The sequence below is a fragment of the Lissotriton vulgaris genome, chromosome 4_1 (assembly GCF_964263255.1).
Source record: "Lissotriton vulgaris chromosome 4_1, aLisVul1.2, whole genome shotgun sequence".
Taxonomy (NCBI): domain Eukaryota; kingdom Metazoa; phylum Chordata; class Amphibia; order Caudata; family Salamandridae; genus Lissotriton; species Lissotriton vulgaris.
The window spans coordinates 500,519,553-500,536,734 of record NC_141691.1 but is presented as its reverse complement, the minus strand read 5'-3'; the positions used below and the strand labels follow the sequence as shown (position 1 = coordinate 500,536,734).

At 43.2% G+C, this 17,182-nt stretch overlaps 1 protein-coding gene across 1 annotated transcript in view; it reads left to right on the top strand.

The window, feature by feature from the left end:
- Positions 1–16,949, top strand: part of LOC147718900 (gamma-aminobutyric acid receptor subunit beta-4-like) — a 790,247-nt gene extending 773,298 nt beyond the window's left edge. The window contains exon 9 of the mRNA XM_086967262.1: positions 16,605–16,949. Within this exon, the coding sequence (XP_086823388.1) occupies positions 16,605–16,949 (345 nt within the window). The remainder of the gene's footprint in view (positions 1–16,604) is intronic.
- The last annotated feature ends 233 nt before the right edge of the window (positions 16,950–17,182 follow it).

The window sequence follows — 17,182 nt, the reverse complement described above, 5'->3', positions numbered from 1 at the left end:
GGTCCCTCTGTCCGGTTTACTGGCGTTCAATGCCATACACTTAGTTTTGTCAACGTTTATCTCTAATCCTTTCTTCACACAATAGCTACTGAATGAGTTAAGGAGTGCCTGGAGGCCCTTCTTGGTTTGGGATATTAAGATGGTGTCATCCGCGAAGAGCAACGCAGGCACCCTTTCTCCATTAAGCTGAGGTGAGTTGTTGGTACAGCCATTCAAATGATCAGGGATATCGTTAACAAATAAAGAAAATAAGGTGGGGGCCAGGACGCATCCTTGACAGACACCCTGCTCAATTGGAATATTACGCGTCAGTTCACCATTTGGGCCCCACCTAATGTTGGCATGATTCCTAGCATGTAACTCGACTATTTGAACCAAAAGACACCCTGGCAGACTGGCTTCGCTTAGGGATCTCCAGAGCAGGTTGCGAGGGACAAGGTCAAATGCCGCTCTCAGATCTACGAAAGCTACATACAAATGACCTTTCCTAATGTGTACATATTTCCAATATATACTACAAAATCTGAAGACCTGGTCTATGGTGTTGGTCTTGCTCCTAAAACTGGCTTGAAATTTTGAAAGTATTGTTTTTTCCTCCAGCCAGTCATTCATTCGAAATAATAAATGTTTGGCATAGAGTTTTTGCAGGGTGTCCATTAGACTAATTGGTCTATAGTTCGAAGGCACAGATCTATTTCCCTTTTTAAAAATTAAAACAACTTCTGCTGCGCGCCAGCTATCGGGAAATTGACAATTATTAGATAGAGCATTGAACAAACGGTTTATATATGGAGCCCAAACTTCGATTTCGTGTTTATACAAGTCGCCCGGTATTTTGTCAGGGCCGGGAGCTTTGCTATTTTTTAGTTCATTGATTGCCCTTTTTGTTTCATCTAGTGTAAAATCAAGACATTCAATCGGTGGAGGCAGCCATGGAATCTCATCAACACCACTATCATATTGTCTGTAAAGAGATGTGAAGTGTGTCACCCAAGTCGATTCATCTAAAAAAGTGTCCTTCACAACTCTACCTGCGTGTCCCTCATTTGCAACCAGCCTCCAAAAGCCAACATTGTCCTTAGATTTGGCAGCAACCAGCATGTCAGCCCAGATCGACTCTTCCCATAACTTTTTTGAAGTCCTTTGGACATGCTTATATGCTTCCCTTGCAAGTCTGACATCTTTCTTTGATTTATTTTTAAGAGCAAACAGGAGCTCCCTCTTAGCCAACCTAAAATTATTTTTGCTATAACCATCATCATGAAAACCTCAAAGTAACCCTTCATTACAAAGACATTATCTGTAGCTCTGCTCCATTCACCGAAGTTGGCATTCATCTCAACAAATCAATCTTTTTTGTGTCATCAAGCACATACTAGATGTTTTCTACAACATATTTATTTTGTACCTGTTGCAAAGTCATCCTGTGCCCTGGGCACCCCCAACTTTTTGCTCACTGGAACTGGTGGTAACTGGCTCTGACTGATCCTGGGCTCTGTTTAACGAGGCCCAGGGCCAGTGCCAAGCTAAAAGGAACACATTAGAATACAGTTAAGACACCCAACATACACTAGGGTACACTATGGTATGGTGGGGTACCCCTGTAATTGGCATGACCTACCCCATAAGTCCCTAGTATGTAATAGGGCAGGGGATTGAAACTACCTAGAAGTCTCCAGTATCCTTGGTCATGGAAGATTAGAGGCCAGCAGATTTTCTGCACTAGCATGTGTGCAGTGCTGAAGCCTGATGTCAGTTTAAAAGCATCCCTGGTGGCCAGGAAAGCTTTTAAACCTTAAATTGTGCCTAAACTCGACTTTGGGGGTAGAGGTCCTTTAAAATGAAAAACCGGCCATGTGTTTGCATATTAGTGACCCCCAGGATCACCCCTAGATATCCCAGGGGTGGAGGGTCAGTTATCTATGAGGAGCAACCTTATAAAATGAGTTTTCTATTGCCTGGGTAAAGTGAAAATTTACATTTCACTCCCCACATTGTATTTAAAAAAGCTGCTCAAATTCGACTCTGATGCTAGAAGAATTGGGTAAGGATGATTTGCAATATTTCTGCAGATTCAGAATCCCTGAAGTCTCCCCTGGTTGCACAGGGGGTGGGGGTCCTGTATAAATTAGGGAAATACTTATCAAATATGGTTTTATAAGCCCTGGTTCTTGAAAAGTGGCCCAGTCCTTTTCCCCATTGCAAACCTCATGGCCCATAGGTTAACATGGTAGGAAGTGATTGATTAATAAATATTGATAGGAAAGGACTAGCCGGACCATTCAAAGACTTCCCAGAATGGTAGTAGTAAATCCAACAATATTATATTGTTGAATTTCTCTTAAAGTGTACATACAAGAAGTTAGGAGACTTTCTTGTTTGGAAGTCCAAATTCAGCCTTTCAGTGGTCTGCCCTGATTGGTCAGAGTTAAGTGGATTAGCCAGGCTGCTGGGAGGGCAGTGTGCTGGTCTATAGGAATGCCAGGCCAGGAGGTGGCATCATAAACTATGCTCTTCAAAGGCAGAGGGGAGGCCTGGGTTTCAGTCCACTCTGACAGTCTTGACCCAGAGTCAGGGCTAGGCTTAAGGAAGGTATGTGCAGATGGTAGGGGGAGAGTCCATGGAAATAAGCAATCCCAGGGGGTGTGTTTAGCCAGCTCTTACCTCCTTGCTTGAAAATCAGCCATTATGGATTTAGAAGAATGATGCACTCTGGGACAAACTAATGCCACACTCTACAGGATGTGGTCATAACTATGAGAAGTTGCCCTGCTCTCATTGGTCAGCAGTGACCTGGTGTTTGACCCAGAGAATTTTGAATAAGTATCTGAGAGGGGCAGAGCCCTCTAGATCTGCTGCCTGAAACTGAATGAAGCAAGAAGTGCCCTGCTGAAGATTTTGCTGTGCAAGGAGCTCTAAGGCCTGACCTATGATGACTGTACCATCTGAAACTACAGCCCTGTGGATTACCTTGCTGCCAAAGGACTCAAGAGTGGAGACTCCCTGCAAGCTACAGGATAACAGAGTTCACCTGGACTGCCCCACAAAGAATTCAAAGCCTGGAGTACTAGTGGATTTGTAAGGGTTTTGTTCAAGTGGATTGCGGAATTGAAGTTTCACACTTTCAAGGACCCTCTTGGACATTCCAGAACCTTGGATTGTGTGTTGGATACTTTGGGACCTGCAAGCAGAATGCCAGGAAGGTGTTCAAACTGGACCCCGCTTGCTGAAGAAGGCGGCCCACTACAGTGGTGAGAATTCTTCAGAACAATTTATAAAGGTGTGTCCCTGACAGAGAAAACAAAATGACTTAATTGGGCGCTGTTGGTTTCTAAGCACTAGAAAGTGACTAATCTTTAAAAATTCATATCTCTGGTTCCCTACAGTGGATTATTTTTGTTTTTGTGTCATTTAAAAGATAAAAATATTACCTATTTTTACAAATTGGTGTTGGATTTTTATTTTGTGTTATGTCTTAATTATTTACTGAAATTGTGTTTTTAATTGCTTTACATACCTGTCTTTGAAGTTAAGCCCGTCTGCTCGCAGCCACGTTACCAAGGGTTGAGCAAAGGAATAATTTTCTAAGACCTATGCTGAGTCCTATCATGTGTTAGTGGACTTATTGTCAGTGGCAGACCTACATTTGCCCCTACCAATAACCCACTTTCCAACAGTACCAAAGTCCTTCTCGGTCTAATGCAGCTATGGGGTTGACTTAAATGTTTCTGATTTTATGCACCAATTTTATTTCTGATTTCTATATGCACCATCGGTATTTGATGCGATGCAGCTTAATGATCAGTTGTAGCTTTCTTCTTACTCAGTGTTTGGTAAGTGGGCTAGAACTGCAAACTGTTGTTGGAAGTTTGATATCCTTTATGGGACATGGTATAACTGTACTGACACTTGCTTCCTGATGTGTGTATGGAATACTATGAAACAATCAGAGAGAGAGAGGGTGTAAGGCACTCTTATTCCCCCGGGTTACATATGCAAAACAAAAGAAGAGTGTCAAATGCAAAGGTGTCTAGGCGAAGACACAGAGGCAAAGACTGTGAAAAGGACTATAGAAAGAAACCCTCTTGTTGACACATTGGAGACCTTCAAGGGTTTTGTGGGAAGCCCTCACTCACCAAACTGGTTGGTGACATGCTTCATCATCGGGCCCACCAGGAGAAGCCGAGTGCCTCCCTGGTGTGCTACAACGCCAGATTACTGCGGAGCTGGATTTTGTGACAGTGATGTGAAAAGTGATATTAAAAATGTCTAATGCTGTACCAATCAAAATGATTTATTTATTGGTCAGTTTAGACATGGAATAAAGGATGAATGAAATGTGCCTGGTAATCAAATACCTGAACTCAGACCCTGAAGAAGATGTACCAAGACATTTAAAAATAAGAAAAGATTAACCTAAATTGAATTGACTCAATATTGTATGAATTTAAGATATGAGAAGGAGCATGCTGCAACATTGGTCTAAACTTGCATACCCAGGGCCATATTTATTAAGGTTTTACTTCGCCCATGTGCCACGCAAGGGGACACAAGGGTAAAACAAAAAGTAAGTGAGATTCCTCAAGTCATGTAATGCCATCTTGCATGGCCCTGTGCGTCTTGATAAATCTGGAGTAACACAAGGAAGTGCAAGTCAATGCCTTGCATTACTCTGCCGCAGGGAGGAGCTCCAAGGGTGGAGCATGGGTGATCCCACACATACACCCATGGATTTTGGTGCATGTTTACCATGAGTGGTAGACCTGGGAATGGCATAACAAGGCGAAAAATCTTTATTTCTGCTTGTTCTTTCCTCTTTCTTAAAAGAGAAAAATGTCTCTGAAGATTGTTTTTGTGCAAAGAGTCCCTTCTGCACAGAAACAATCCTGCCTACAATGCAAGCACCCTTCCACCATGATGCAAGGGTGATTGAGTTGGCGCTAGACAGCCAAATGTGCACCAGCTCTAGGGAAGGACAAGAATCTGCTGTATCTAATGTTCGATTGTTAGATATTTTTGCAAAGTATTCCTAATAGAAATACACAACACAGTGAGTTTTATCTTTCTCCAGCTTCCTTTGGGGTGATAAGGTGATTGCCTGCACTTTCCTAGACGATGTTGGTGCTGCAGTGCTTCTTCCAGCATCTGACAAATGTAGCCTACTGGCTTAAGATAGCGAGTATCTATATAAAATGTGGGCACAATATGAAGCCATGAGTAATAATACTAGAGTAATAGGGAAGGGTATTCACCAGATTCCCAAATATGAATTTCCAGGGAGAATGTGCTGATTGAGACTGTACTTAGCTATTTCTAGACAGTCACTGGAAGAGTGCAACATGAGGTGGCTACAGATGACCAAAAGGTATGCATTGGGCTCTTTGCAAAGCAGAAATCAATATTGGCTGTGCACTATTGCTAGGCAGACTTTACAGATGGTCTACTTGGGATTAGTTGTAAACAGTCTTCTATATTCCTGGCCTGGATGTATACTGCAACCCCAAACTAGACAAGGGATACTTAGAGATTGGGTCTCTAAATGACAGAGGATGGGAGAGCTAAACTATTATTACCCTGTACAAAAAACACTATCCTGTGCTACATTCTTTGTGCATTTACAGAGACCACCATGCATAACACTGATGCCATCCTTGCCTACCAGCAAAATTACACAATGCAAAGTCATGGGTAAAAGAAAGACATCTGGTATGAAGGACTAAATGGATTTTTCCTGAAGAGGGTCTTTAGAATGCTCTCATATGAGAACAGAAACAAGCATTTACAATGCAACGGCCTCGCCTTTGGAAAAGTTAGAGCTATTGACATTGTAAATGACAAAATTTCTATTTATGTGTTGGTTTTGAAAACAGATAAATAAATGGCATTGTCATTTACAATGCTAATAGCTTAATCTCTCGCAAATGCTAGACCTATTGCATTTGCACCCACACACACACATACATACAGAGCCACACACATACACACCATGATGCAAGGGTGATTGAGTTGGCGCTAGACAGCCAAATGTGCACCAGCTCTAGGGAAGGACAAGAATCTGCTGTATATGTTGAATACAACACATTCCTCCTCTTTCCCTTTCAAGCAGTGCAGCGCAGCAAAGAAGATTGCTGCTTTGCACTATGTGAAAAAATTATAATTATAGGACCCCGTTTAATGGTCATCAGTTTTGTTATAGATACTTGATCTAAATGAGAGTTGCTGGCATCTCAAGTTCCTTGTTCTAGGATTTATGCTTGCTTTTGTAATATAATTGTATTTACAAAAGATCATAGTCTATCATGGAGAACTAAAGATGTCTCAAGAGAAACCCATTTTATGTCAACACTGGCCCTCAAAGGATCCAGCAGACCTCTCAAGTTTATCAGCCCAAAGTATTTGAGAAAGTGAGCAAAAGAGAAGAAACTCTGATTTTGAAAGCAGGTCTGGACTTGGTACCAGAAGCAGACCTGGTAAAAACTGTTCAAACTAGCCCCCTTCCATTTTCCCATCTCTTTGGGTCTTTCTATTTCAACCCCTCAATGGGCTGCCTTTCTACTTCACTCCGCTTACTCTCCCCTTTGCTCACTGTCTTTCTGCCCGTCTTTCTCAGATCCACTGTGCCTGGTGCAATTAACCTCTGTGCAATGAAAAAGGGATACGGGTACCAGCAGCTCGTGGCCTTAAAAATGGCCTGTATTGACTTCATTCCCCCACGAAAAATGCTCAATGTCAGTACATTCTGTTTAGAAGGCTCTAGATCCTCTGAGATATATTCTCCTCTTAGGCCCTCATTTATGAGCTGGCCCGACTTTGGAACAGAGACACTGAGAGGCCAGAATGATAAAACAATTAGATTTGAATAATTTAAGGGGATTTTTTAATTGATTGCTAGTGTTAGATTTGTTAGATATTTTTACAAAGTATACCTAATAGAAATACACTACACAGTGAGTTGTATCTTTCTCCAGCTTCCTTTGGGGCGATAAGGTGATTGCCTGCACTTTCCTAAACGATGTTGGTGCTGCAGTGCTTCTTCCAACATCAAGACAAATGTAGCTTACTGGCTTGAGATAGACAGTATATATATAAAATGTGGGTACAATATGAAGCCATGTGTAATAATACAAGAGTAATAGGAAAGGGTATTCACTAGATTCCCAAATATGAATTTCCAGGGAGAATGTGCTGATTGAGACTGGACTTAGCTATTTCTAGACAGTCACTGGACGAGTACAACATGAAGAAGCTACAGATGACCACAAGGTATGCATTGGGCTCTTTGCAAAGCAGTAATCAATATTGGTTGTGCACTATCGCTAGGCAGACTTTACAGATGATCTAATTGGGATTAGTTGTAAACAGTCTTCAATATTCCTGGGCTGGATGTATACTGCAACCCCAAACTAGACAAAGGATACATAGAGATTGGGTCTCTAAATGACAGAGGATGGGAGAGCTAAACTATTATTATCCTGTACAAAAAAACACTATCCTGTGCTACATTCTATGTGCATTTACAGAGACCACCATGCATAACACTGATGCCATCCTTGCCTACCAGAAAAATTACACAATGCAAAGTCATGGGTAAAAGAAAGACATCTGGTATGAAGGACTAAATGGATTTTTCCTGAAGAGGGTTTTAGAATGCTCTCATATGAGAACAGAAACAAGCATTTACAATGCAACGGTCTCGCCTTTGCAAAAGTTAGAGCTATTGCATTGTGGTTTTGAAGACAGATAAATTAATGGCATTGTCATTTACAATGCCAATAGCTTAATCTCTCACAAATGCGAGACCTATTGCATTTGCACCCACACACACAGAGCCACACACACATACACAGAGCCACACACACAGAGCCACACACACACACACACAGAGCCCCACACACAGAGCCCCACACACACACAGTGCCTCACACACAGAGCCACACACACACACACACAGAGCCACACACAGCCACACACACAAAGCCAGTAACACACAGCCACACATACACAGAGCCACACACACACAGAGCCCCATACACAGAGCCCCACACACTGAGCCCCACACACAGAGCCACGCACACACAGAGCCATACACACAGAGCCACAGAGCCACACACAGAGCCACACAGAGCCACACACACAGAGCCACACACACACACACACACAGAGCCACACCGAGCCACACACACAGAGCCACAAAGAGCCACACAGACACACAAAGAGCCACACACACACAGAGCGACACACACACACAGAGCCACACACACAGCCACACACACACACACGCAGCCACACACACACACACAGCCACTCACACACACAGCCACACACACACAGCCAATCACACACACAGCCACACACACAAACACACAGAGCCACACAGACAGAGCCACACACACACAGAGCCCGACACACACAGAGCCCTACACACACACAGAGCCCCACACACACACACAGAGCCCCACACACACACACAGAGCCCCCCACACACACACAGAGCCCCCCCCCACACTCAGAGTGCCACACACACAGAGCCACACACACAGAGCCACACACACAGAGCCACACACACAACAACACACACAGTGAGGCCAGGCAACCATTTAAAGAAAATAGTAAGACAAATGGAACACCTAATAGATTATTTATTAAATCAACGCATTATACCTCTGTCTTACTTTATTGGCAAAGTGTAGCAAAGAAGGGGTAAGGCATAACAACAACAGACAAGGTCAGTCCTGTGGCCTAACGGCTAGATCGGTCGACCGGGACGCTCAAAATCCTGGCATAATGGGCTAATCACTTAACATCCTGAGACTATGGGCAAATCACTTAATCTCCCCGTGCTAACAGAAAAAATGAATGTGTCCGTCTGTAATGCAAGTGGTGCTCATGTAAAGAGCTCCGATACCTTCGGGTCAAATTCGCGCTATTGAAAACAACCCCTTTAAGCATAATTTAACAACGTTTCTGTATTAGGGCAGCAAGCTCACCTTTCACACCAGTAAAGGAACAGACGAATTCAAAGCAAAAAAAATAAAAAGTATGACTGTGCAAAAACGTAGGAAAAATTACAAGTGTACATGTCAGAGTAAAAACAGCCGTACTGAGGAAGCATTGCTTAATGAACGAGCTGCCTGGCTAATATGGATTGCCTTAAGCCAATACAGAATTTTGAATGGTGATGCATTAGGCGCTGTACCCAATTTCCTGAGGAAAAAGGTAAGTAAAGAAAATGATGGATTATGTCGTAGAATAATGAGGATGCCAAGGGGATTTATTTACCTACAAAGGAAAGCTGAATATGCTGGCTAAAAACAAACCCATTGTGTCGATAAAAATCGAGGAAGAATCTCAAACATGTATTTGTTGCAGAAAAAAACGTGATTTCACATTTGAATGGCCATCACTACCTATACGGCCAAACAATGATCTCTTTGTCTAGTCACCTGTGGCATATCTAGAAGGATCCTCTAGCCCAGAAAAGATAGTGCTCCACTTAACTTAGATAGCACAATAAATCAGTACCCTTGCCAATGATGGACTGAAATCATTATAAAGATTCATCCACGTTTTGACAGCACAACGTGCTTGCCATTACATAAAAATGCTGGACAGATACGATACAGCCTCAATCCTAATCTCAGAATATTCGGATGCAGGTTTAAAAATCATATCTGTGTCCTCAATCACATAAAAGTTCCTAACAACGCGTATCCATCTGTCACAAAAATATTGTTCTTTCATCAATGCAAAACGAGTTCAAGTTAAAACAAGACAGAAGGATCGTCAAGAGATAAATAGGCATGATCAACTAAGATTGTCAACAGATTCTTTGTTTTCTGTCTCATAGATCGCCTATGACGCCCCCCCAAAGTGTATTTAACGCGCAGGAATAAGAAGTGGCGGGATGGTAGAGCTCGACTGCTGCCGAAACTTAAATCCAGAATCTTAACGCTCTGTGCACCTACCCACACCAAAATATTGACCAACTGTGAAGCCCTGCACCCACACCCCACAAAACAGCATTCTTCATTTAGAAGACAGACACACATTGAATTGCGAGCTTCTTCTGCGGTGATGGTCATTTCTATAAATTACTATTGAATTTCTGGTTTTCCACTTTGATAGACCACCATCAATCACGTTGACCCAGATCGCTGTCCCCCGATAACCCCCATGTCGTCACTTTCCCTGTGCTGCCCAGCCTGAGCCTCCTCTGCGGTTACCTGGGGTGAGGCGTCGCTCCCCAACGAATGGCAGAGGCGGTGGTGTTCCACGAGTCTGTTCCTCACCGTGGGACATCAGACTGCACCACTGCGGGGAATGTTCCCCAGGGGACCCAGGCAGCGGGGTGCACCTCCTGCGTTAAGAGGACTGGGACTGCAGGATAAGCAGGTCCTCGAACTCCATGGGCCGCTTCAGAGTGGCACTGCACGCCATGTCCGCAGCCGCTTACATCGAGCCCCTGGGCAAGGAGAGGACGGAGAGACGCCCAGACACAGTCAAGGGAGCGGATGGAGATAAATCCCCACGCAGCCCACTTCAGCCCTGAGCAGTACTTTCACTTTGACAAAGAAACAGCAATGGCGTCTCTCTCCCAGAAGCCTGCCAACCGTCTTTGATTGGGACATCACCTAAACATCACACAGGGTACGCCGACAACAGTAAAGAGGAAGGGGGGGGACTCCCTAGAGTCACACGCTCGGGTTTCCTATGGGACCGTTTTTTCTCCGACCAAGACACTGGTGCTTTTGCCAGAGGCTTATTTTCCGTTACTTGCCAGGAATAGCTAATGGAGCCTTCGTAACAGTTGTATCGGCAATAGGTGATACCTAGCGGCCATATTTAAATGATCAGCAATGAGAACGTGTGAACCGTGAAATAGAAGCTGGGGGTTAGGAGCATGCAGGCAAGAAATGGCGAGGGAGGCAGCAGTAGTTAGCCATTGTTTCTTTGGTCGTCGTACCTGCAAGGACATGCCCTCCTCTCTTTCTGCCGTCCCTTTGAGACTGACTTGGCCTGACTTACATTGGTGGTAAAAGCTTTCTTATCTTCTTATGGGGTGAAACAGATGGCCCCAATAAAGAAGATAAGAAAGCTTTTACCACAAACGTAAGTCAAGGAGCCAAGTCTGAAAAGGACAGGGCTTAGCGAATAAGGAGAACATCACAAGGACCTCTTCTCCAATGGCTGGTCACCGTTTAGGAGGCCAGCCAATGGAGAAGAGGGGCGGGGCTTAACCCCTTCCATGCGGCCGCGCTTCTGCGCCTGTGCGGCAAAATCGCGAGTGGGCGGGTTTATGACGGCCGTCATCAGCACACGAGCACTGTAGTGCATGACGGCTGGGGGCAGTCATCAGCATGCAAGGGGTTAACCCTCGCTAGTGAAGTACACCCTAAAACATAAAATCTCGCGAGCTCGACTCCGCATGTGCGCAGTATGCCACGCGAGACCTAAAAAAGGACTGTTCCCATCAATTCAATCTCAACTGACACTAACCATCAGTCTATTCACTGCCTGGTAACTGGGCAGATGTGACACTCTTTCTTGGATACTGTGCTGGTGAGCAACATGAAAATCATGAATCACCTCGAGTGAGCACCATGATGCTGATTCCCATGAGAAAAAACACAGGATCAGACAAAAAGCCAAATTAAATAGCCAAATGGGGCAGGAGTCTGCACAATGAAAGGACTTTCATCCCCGCATTATATTTTATTGTAATTGCATTTATATAGCACTTACTAACCATGACGATGCGTCAAAGTGCTTTTTTGGTGCGTAGCACGCTACTCCGAAACCCACAAAGGATTAATGGTGAATTAGTATAGTGAAATATGAAAGTAAGTTGAGTGGTGTTAGTCACTTATTTAGATCAGGATGTATAGTGGAAGGATAGAAGATGGAAAAAGGTTTGCATTTATATAGCGCTTGCTACCCCTGATGAGGTGTTGTTGCACTTTTTCGGCGAGTAGCATGCTATTCCAGAGTCCATAAAGGATAGTGGTGAATTAGTATTGTGAAATATGTAATTAATTTGAGTGGTGGACTTGTTAGTCTGTTATTTGGATTGAAAAGGATAGTGGAGGGATAGATGAGGAAAGAATTAAGAAATCTTTTTTTTAACTTTAATTATGGCTACTTATCTACTTACTTGAGTCCTGTTGATGTTGGGATGTCTGTATCCACTGTTGCTGGTTTAGAGGCCATTGCTGCCAAGGCTGTCCACTCTGATCCCACATTGTTTCTTCTGTCCGTTGCCGTTCACATAAGGTCACAAAGTATGGTCAACCTTCAGACTATATTGCACATTCGACCCTCATGAGAAACATTGCTCACAAGCATAATAGTAAATTATGCAGCACATTTCTCTGCACTAAACACAAAAGCCTTCGGTATCTCGGGAGGATGCTGTTGTGGTTTCCAGGGCTATGTAGTGAGTAGTGAATACTGGAAACACCACAATAACAACCCATGGTAAAGTGGCCCTCTGGGTAACTCAGGACTCTCGAGGGATAAACCATTAGGAATCACCTTCTTTGGTATTGTTATAGTCTACTTTGGTTCACCAGCCCTTTTGCAAAGCTTAAAACTTGGATTCTTGATTCATCATAAACTGTAGTAAGTAGGGGACATGCCGATGCCCTCAGTGCTATTTACTCTTGAGTCCAACCTCCATAGTCAGCCCCCGATACGAATGACCAGAAGTCTTGTTTGTGTATAGAAATATCACAGTCTCAGAGCGTTTTTGATCAGTAAGCAAGTGTTCATGAAAAAGAGTTGCACAAAACAATACACCATTCCTATTTACAAGGTATCACCATAGTTTGTCCTGGAAGTTGGACATCGAGCCGCCTACATCCTAATACCTTCCATTGTCTCAAAAACCATTCTATGAGCTCTTGGTTTGTCCTTCAGCCCAGACCCCGGCACCTCTGACCTTACTAGAGTCCTCTAAGATCCCCTTCCGGTGCTTAAACCAAACAAACGCTCATAAGTGACATCCTTGCTCCTTGGGCATCTGGTCTTGTCTATGCTACATCGATATTTATAGTCATGTTGCTCTTTTTGTATATATGCATAAACATATAATCTGTGTTACTATGTGAATCGATAGATTGTCTATGCTCACTATGCCAAAGTCAACCCTATTGACGTTATCAACGCTTGTTTTTGAATAATAGTGTAAGAAATAGTTCATTTTGCTCTGTCACTAATACAGTTTACAAAAACATCGATTTGTCACATTGTGTTTTGAAAGCTGGAAGTAAGTGTGTGCAGTCAGGTGTAATAAGTAAAAGGGGCTTATTTACGAGCCCTTGCGTCACTATTACGCTGCCAGTCCGTCACTTTTTGTGACGCACCAGTGGCGTAAAAATCTCAGCATGTTGCGTCATATTTACAAAGTCACTCATCTAGGTAGATGCGTCACTTTGTAAACCGCTGCGCCATAATATACCTGCGCCAGGTATAATGTATGCAGGGTGGGCGTTCTGACGCAAGTAAGCCTCGTAGAAGTGACGCAGTGAAATCTATGGGATTTCACTGCACCACTTCTAGGACGCAAATGCATCAATATTTTACGCCTGCCTCATAAGCAGGCGTAAGACTGACGTAGGTACATTTGAAATGGGACTTGCCCATGTAAAATGACTCATTGATGGAGTTGTGTCACTTTTGTGACACACTTCAGCAATGCGTCATTTTTGCGCCTACAGATATATCAGAAATACTGACGTACCTGTAACTCCTTGCGACATGATGCGTCATACTGTAAATATGACGCATTCAGCATGTCGCAAGGAGGGCGCAATGAAAAGTGACGCATTGCTGTTTTCACGCAGCGATGCGTCACTTTTCATACATGAGGCCTTAAGGGGCAGATTTTCAAGCCCCTTGCGCCACTTTTGAGTCACTTTTAACATGGGAAAAGTGATGCAAAAGTGGCGCAAGGAACTTGTAAATCTGCCCATGTGCACAGCTTCGCCGTCAAGTTGGGGCGTTTGTAAAGGTGGAAGAAGCCCTGTAAAATGCCACATACATGTCTGTAAACATTCAGTAGATGGAAACATTTTTACATCTAGGGTGTCATCGCGAATTGTTTTTGTGCTGTGCCTGAAAATCTACAAAATTCAACTGTTCAGTCATATGTTATAAATCGAGGAGACAGGGCGTCCCACGGTTATTTATTACTTTTGTTTGCCAGAATCGTCGTTTTGTTGTTGCAGAGCTCAGCGTGCAGTATCCTCGGTAGCTGAAGGGCGCCACTGCGTTCTCAGCACAGCATGACGCGGTTGGAGGGGGATGCCTTTCCCAGAAGCAGCCCGACCCTCTCACTGGAGTTTGTTATTCTAAGGCGCGAGGCCCAAATGAGAAACAAATGGGGCAAAACTGCAGCCCCCGCCTCAGCCTCAGCTTTAGAAATGTAGAGAAACGGGCTCCTGGAACCCACGACAAATTGTGTGAGCTAAAGGACAATATGGTCTTGTTGATTTCATCTGGGGCATTTGGACAGGCTGGTGCAGCCTGTTGCTTCTTCTGTCTTGGCATACGGGCTGCCCAGGCTGTGCGGGACCGCCCCACCCCCTCAGCATGGGCATCCCCAATGCAATTAGTAGCACATTAACTGATTAGCCGAACGCCCCCAGGAGGCAGGGCAGGGAGCGTGGCAGATCACCCATTAGTAAGGAAGGAGCCAGCCAGGCACAGGCTCCAGCGACTCTGTCCACTTCCTTCCGCTGAAGTCACCAGTTAGTTGCAGAGAGGAACACACGTCTCGTAGTTGAAATGTGTTTTTTTCACAGCAGAATTGTTAACGTCATCGCCTAAGACCTAAATCGTATTAAATATGGAAATAAAAGCCTTAACTTATGTTTGCCTAATAAGGACAGGAGTGTATATTTTCTTGCAAATAAGGCGCACTTCAAAGTAAGAGAGTATGTAGCTGTGTGCTTGCTTGTTTGTGCATATATGTACCTTTCTTTCTTGCAGGCAACATGCATGGATTTGATCTCCGATTCTTATAAAGGAGAAGTAAACATTTATTGCTCGGCTTCAAAAAAAAATTCTTCCTCGAAGAGTCAGAACTATTGCATGCTTACAAAGAACCCCTTTCAATAAAGTGTAATTGTAAGAGATCAAATAATTTAAATGTATAACAAATCATTGAAATAATTGTGTGAAAGAGATTATGCCATGTTCTATTTCATGCAGTTGTTTACCAAAAGAAGAAAGAATATATTCAAATGTAAATATTTTTAAAACCATCTAAAACACCACCACAACTTTATAATCATGATTGCACTTAATGCTCAAGAAAAGGAAATCTGTCCACTCTCCTCAATATGCTTACATTCTGGTAGGGATGGTGACAGTTATGTGCTTTGTGAGATAGCACATATGTACATTGTAGAAAAATAGCATATGTACAACGGTCTCTGCTTCTTCATGGCACAAGCCACACTATCTTTTCAACCATAGTAGTATTAGCCATCTGCCCTTAGCTTCTAAAGCTCAAAAAATGGAAACTCATCAATAATAATATTTCCCAATGTGCAAATTTACATGTGTAGGGAGACTCTACGCGCCATTAAGAAGGGAGCAAAATGGCCTATACATTTTTCAGCGGGTAAATAATGCAGATTATTTGTGTGTGGCCAGGCCTTTCTTCCTAATCGATGCATTTAACAACAACCTGTTGTCAATACCATCAAGAAACGATAACCACAATCTAAAGAGCTATGCCCATTGTTCACAGTGATTCAATTAACAATCTTCCCATTGGTGATTGTAATAAGGCAAAATACTAGACAAGATTAAACGATTCAAACGTTGATTTAAATCATTTTTGTTCTAACTGAATTAACTCTAACAGTGACCACTGTGCAATTCCTAGAGTCTACCTCATGCCATTCAAAGGCCACCACAGTAGTGATCATTTTTGGAATCACAGAAAAGTACGCTTGAGACCAAAAATCACTATGTGGATAACCTACGCTGGCATGTTTTAACTAATAGAGAAACAGCTCCTCCTCTGAATTATGGGCTGACTCAGAAATGACAATGTGCTAGATTTTTAACACCTTCGACTTTAAGCTTAAAGAAAAGCTTCCAAACTCACTTTAGAAGACTATGCCAAAACACCTGTGTGCTGACACTGTTACGAGATTGAGGCTATCAATGAACCCAACGCCCTCACATCTAGGAAAACCAAAGGTTAACATTTGGCTGTCTAATGTGACAAGCTTTACTAACTTATGGTATTCAAAGCAACAGTGGTTCTAATTAATTTAATTAATTATCATCTTAGAATTTTTCAACCACATTTATTGCTTTCATTTAATGCAAAAAATCGATAAAACGGCCATTAACCCATTTCACAGTTATCAGAGTAGTTTATATAAACAAATCCCACCCACTCATACAGTGCAATGTGCCCCAAGTGCACAGAACCACCAGAAAATAATAAATACAATCAAAGGAAGTGACAAAAGAAAAGCAAGGGTGTGTGTTTCAACAACAAGCATCCCTGCATATTTTGAAGTTCATAGACCTTGTGGGCCTTGGCCCGTTACACAATCAGGCTCTATAAGTTTCTTTGTTTGTAGCACTGGCGTGCACCCAAGAAGATTACTACTCTGCGGCCTAAAGTTGCACCCAAGTCTGTCAGACCCAGGAAAGTCATCAGAGTGCAGGTTGGTTGCCAACGACGGACACTAGCCCAGACCAAAGGAAATTGCTGGACCTGCTGTGACCAAAGATCAGGAGCCCTGTCATATCTGGACTTCTGCTGGATCAAAGAGGACTTTGAGGGACATAGACTTCTGTGCCCGAAGTCGCCCGACCTTAGCTGTGGACAGAGGAATAACCCCAGGAAGTCCCCCATCGACCACACAGCACCCAGAGCATTTTCAAGCATCCTGTATCCTCTGCATCAGCCAGTCCTTGCATAAAGTATGTAACTGAACTTGAGACTGGTTTGGCGACCAGGTAATTGTCCAAATACTACTTATTGCCCTCCCAACCTTTCCCTGTTGGAATTGGTTGACCATCTCATCTTAGGGACTAAGAATTCAGAAAAATATACACTATTTTTATAAATTGCGGTCAGATTTCTTTTGTGTTGTGTGACTTTTTTATTCTGTTGTTTAGTGTGTCTAAATGCTTTACACTAGCATCTTTGTTT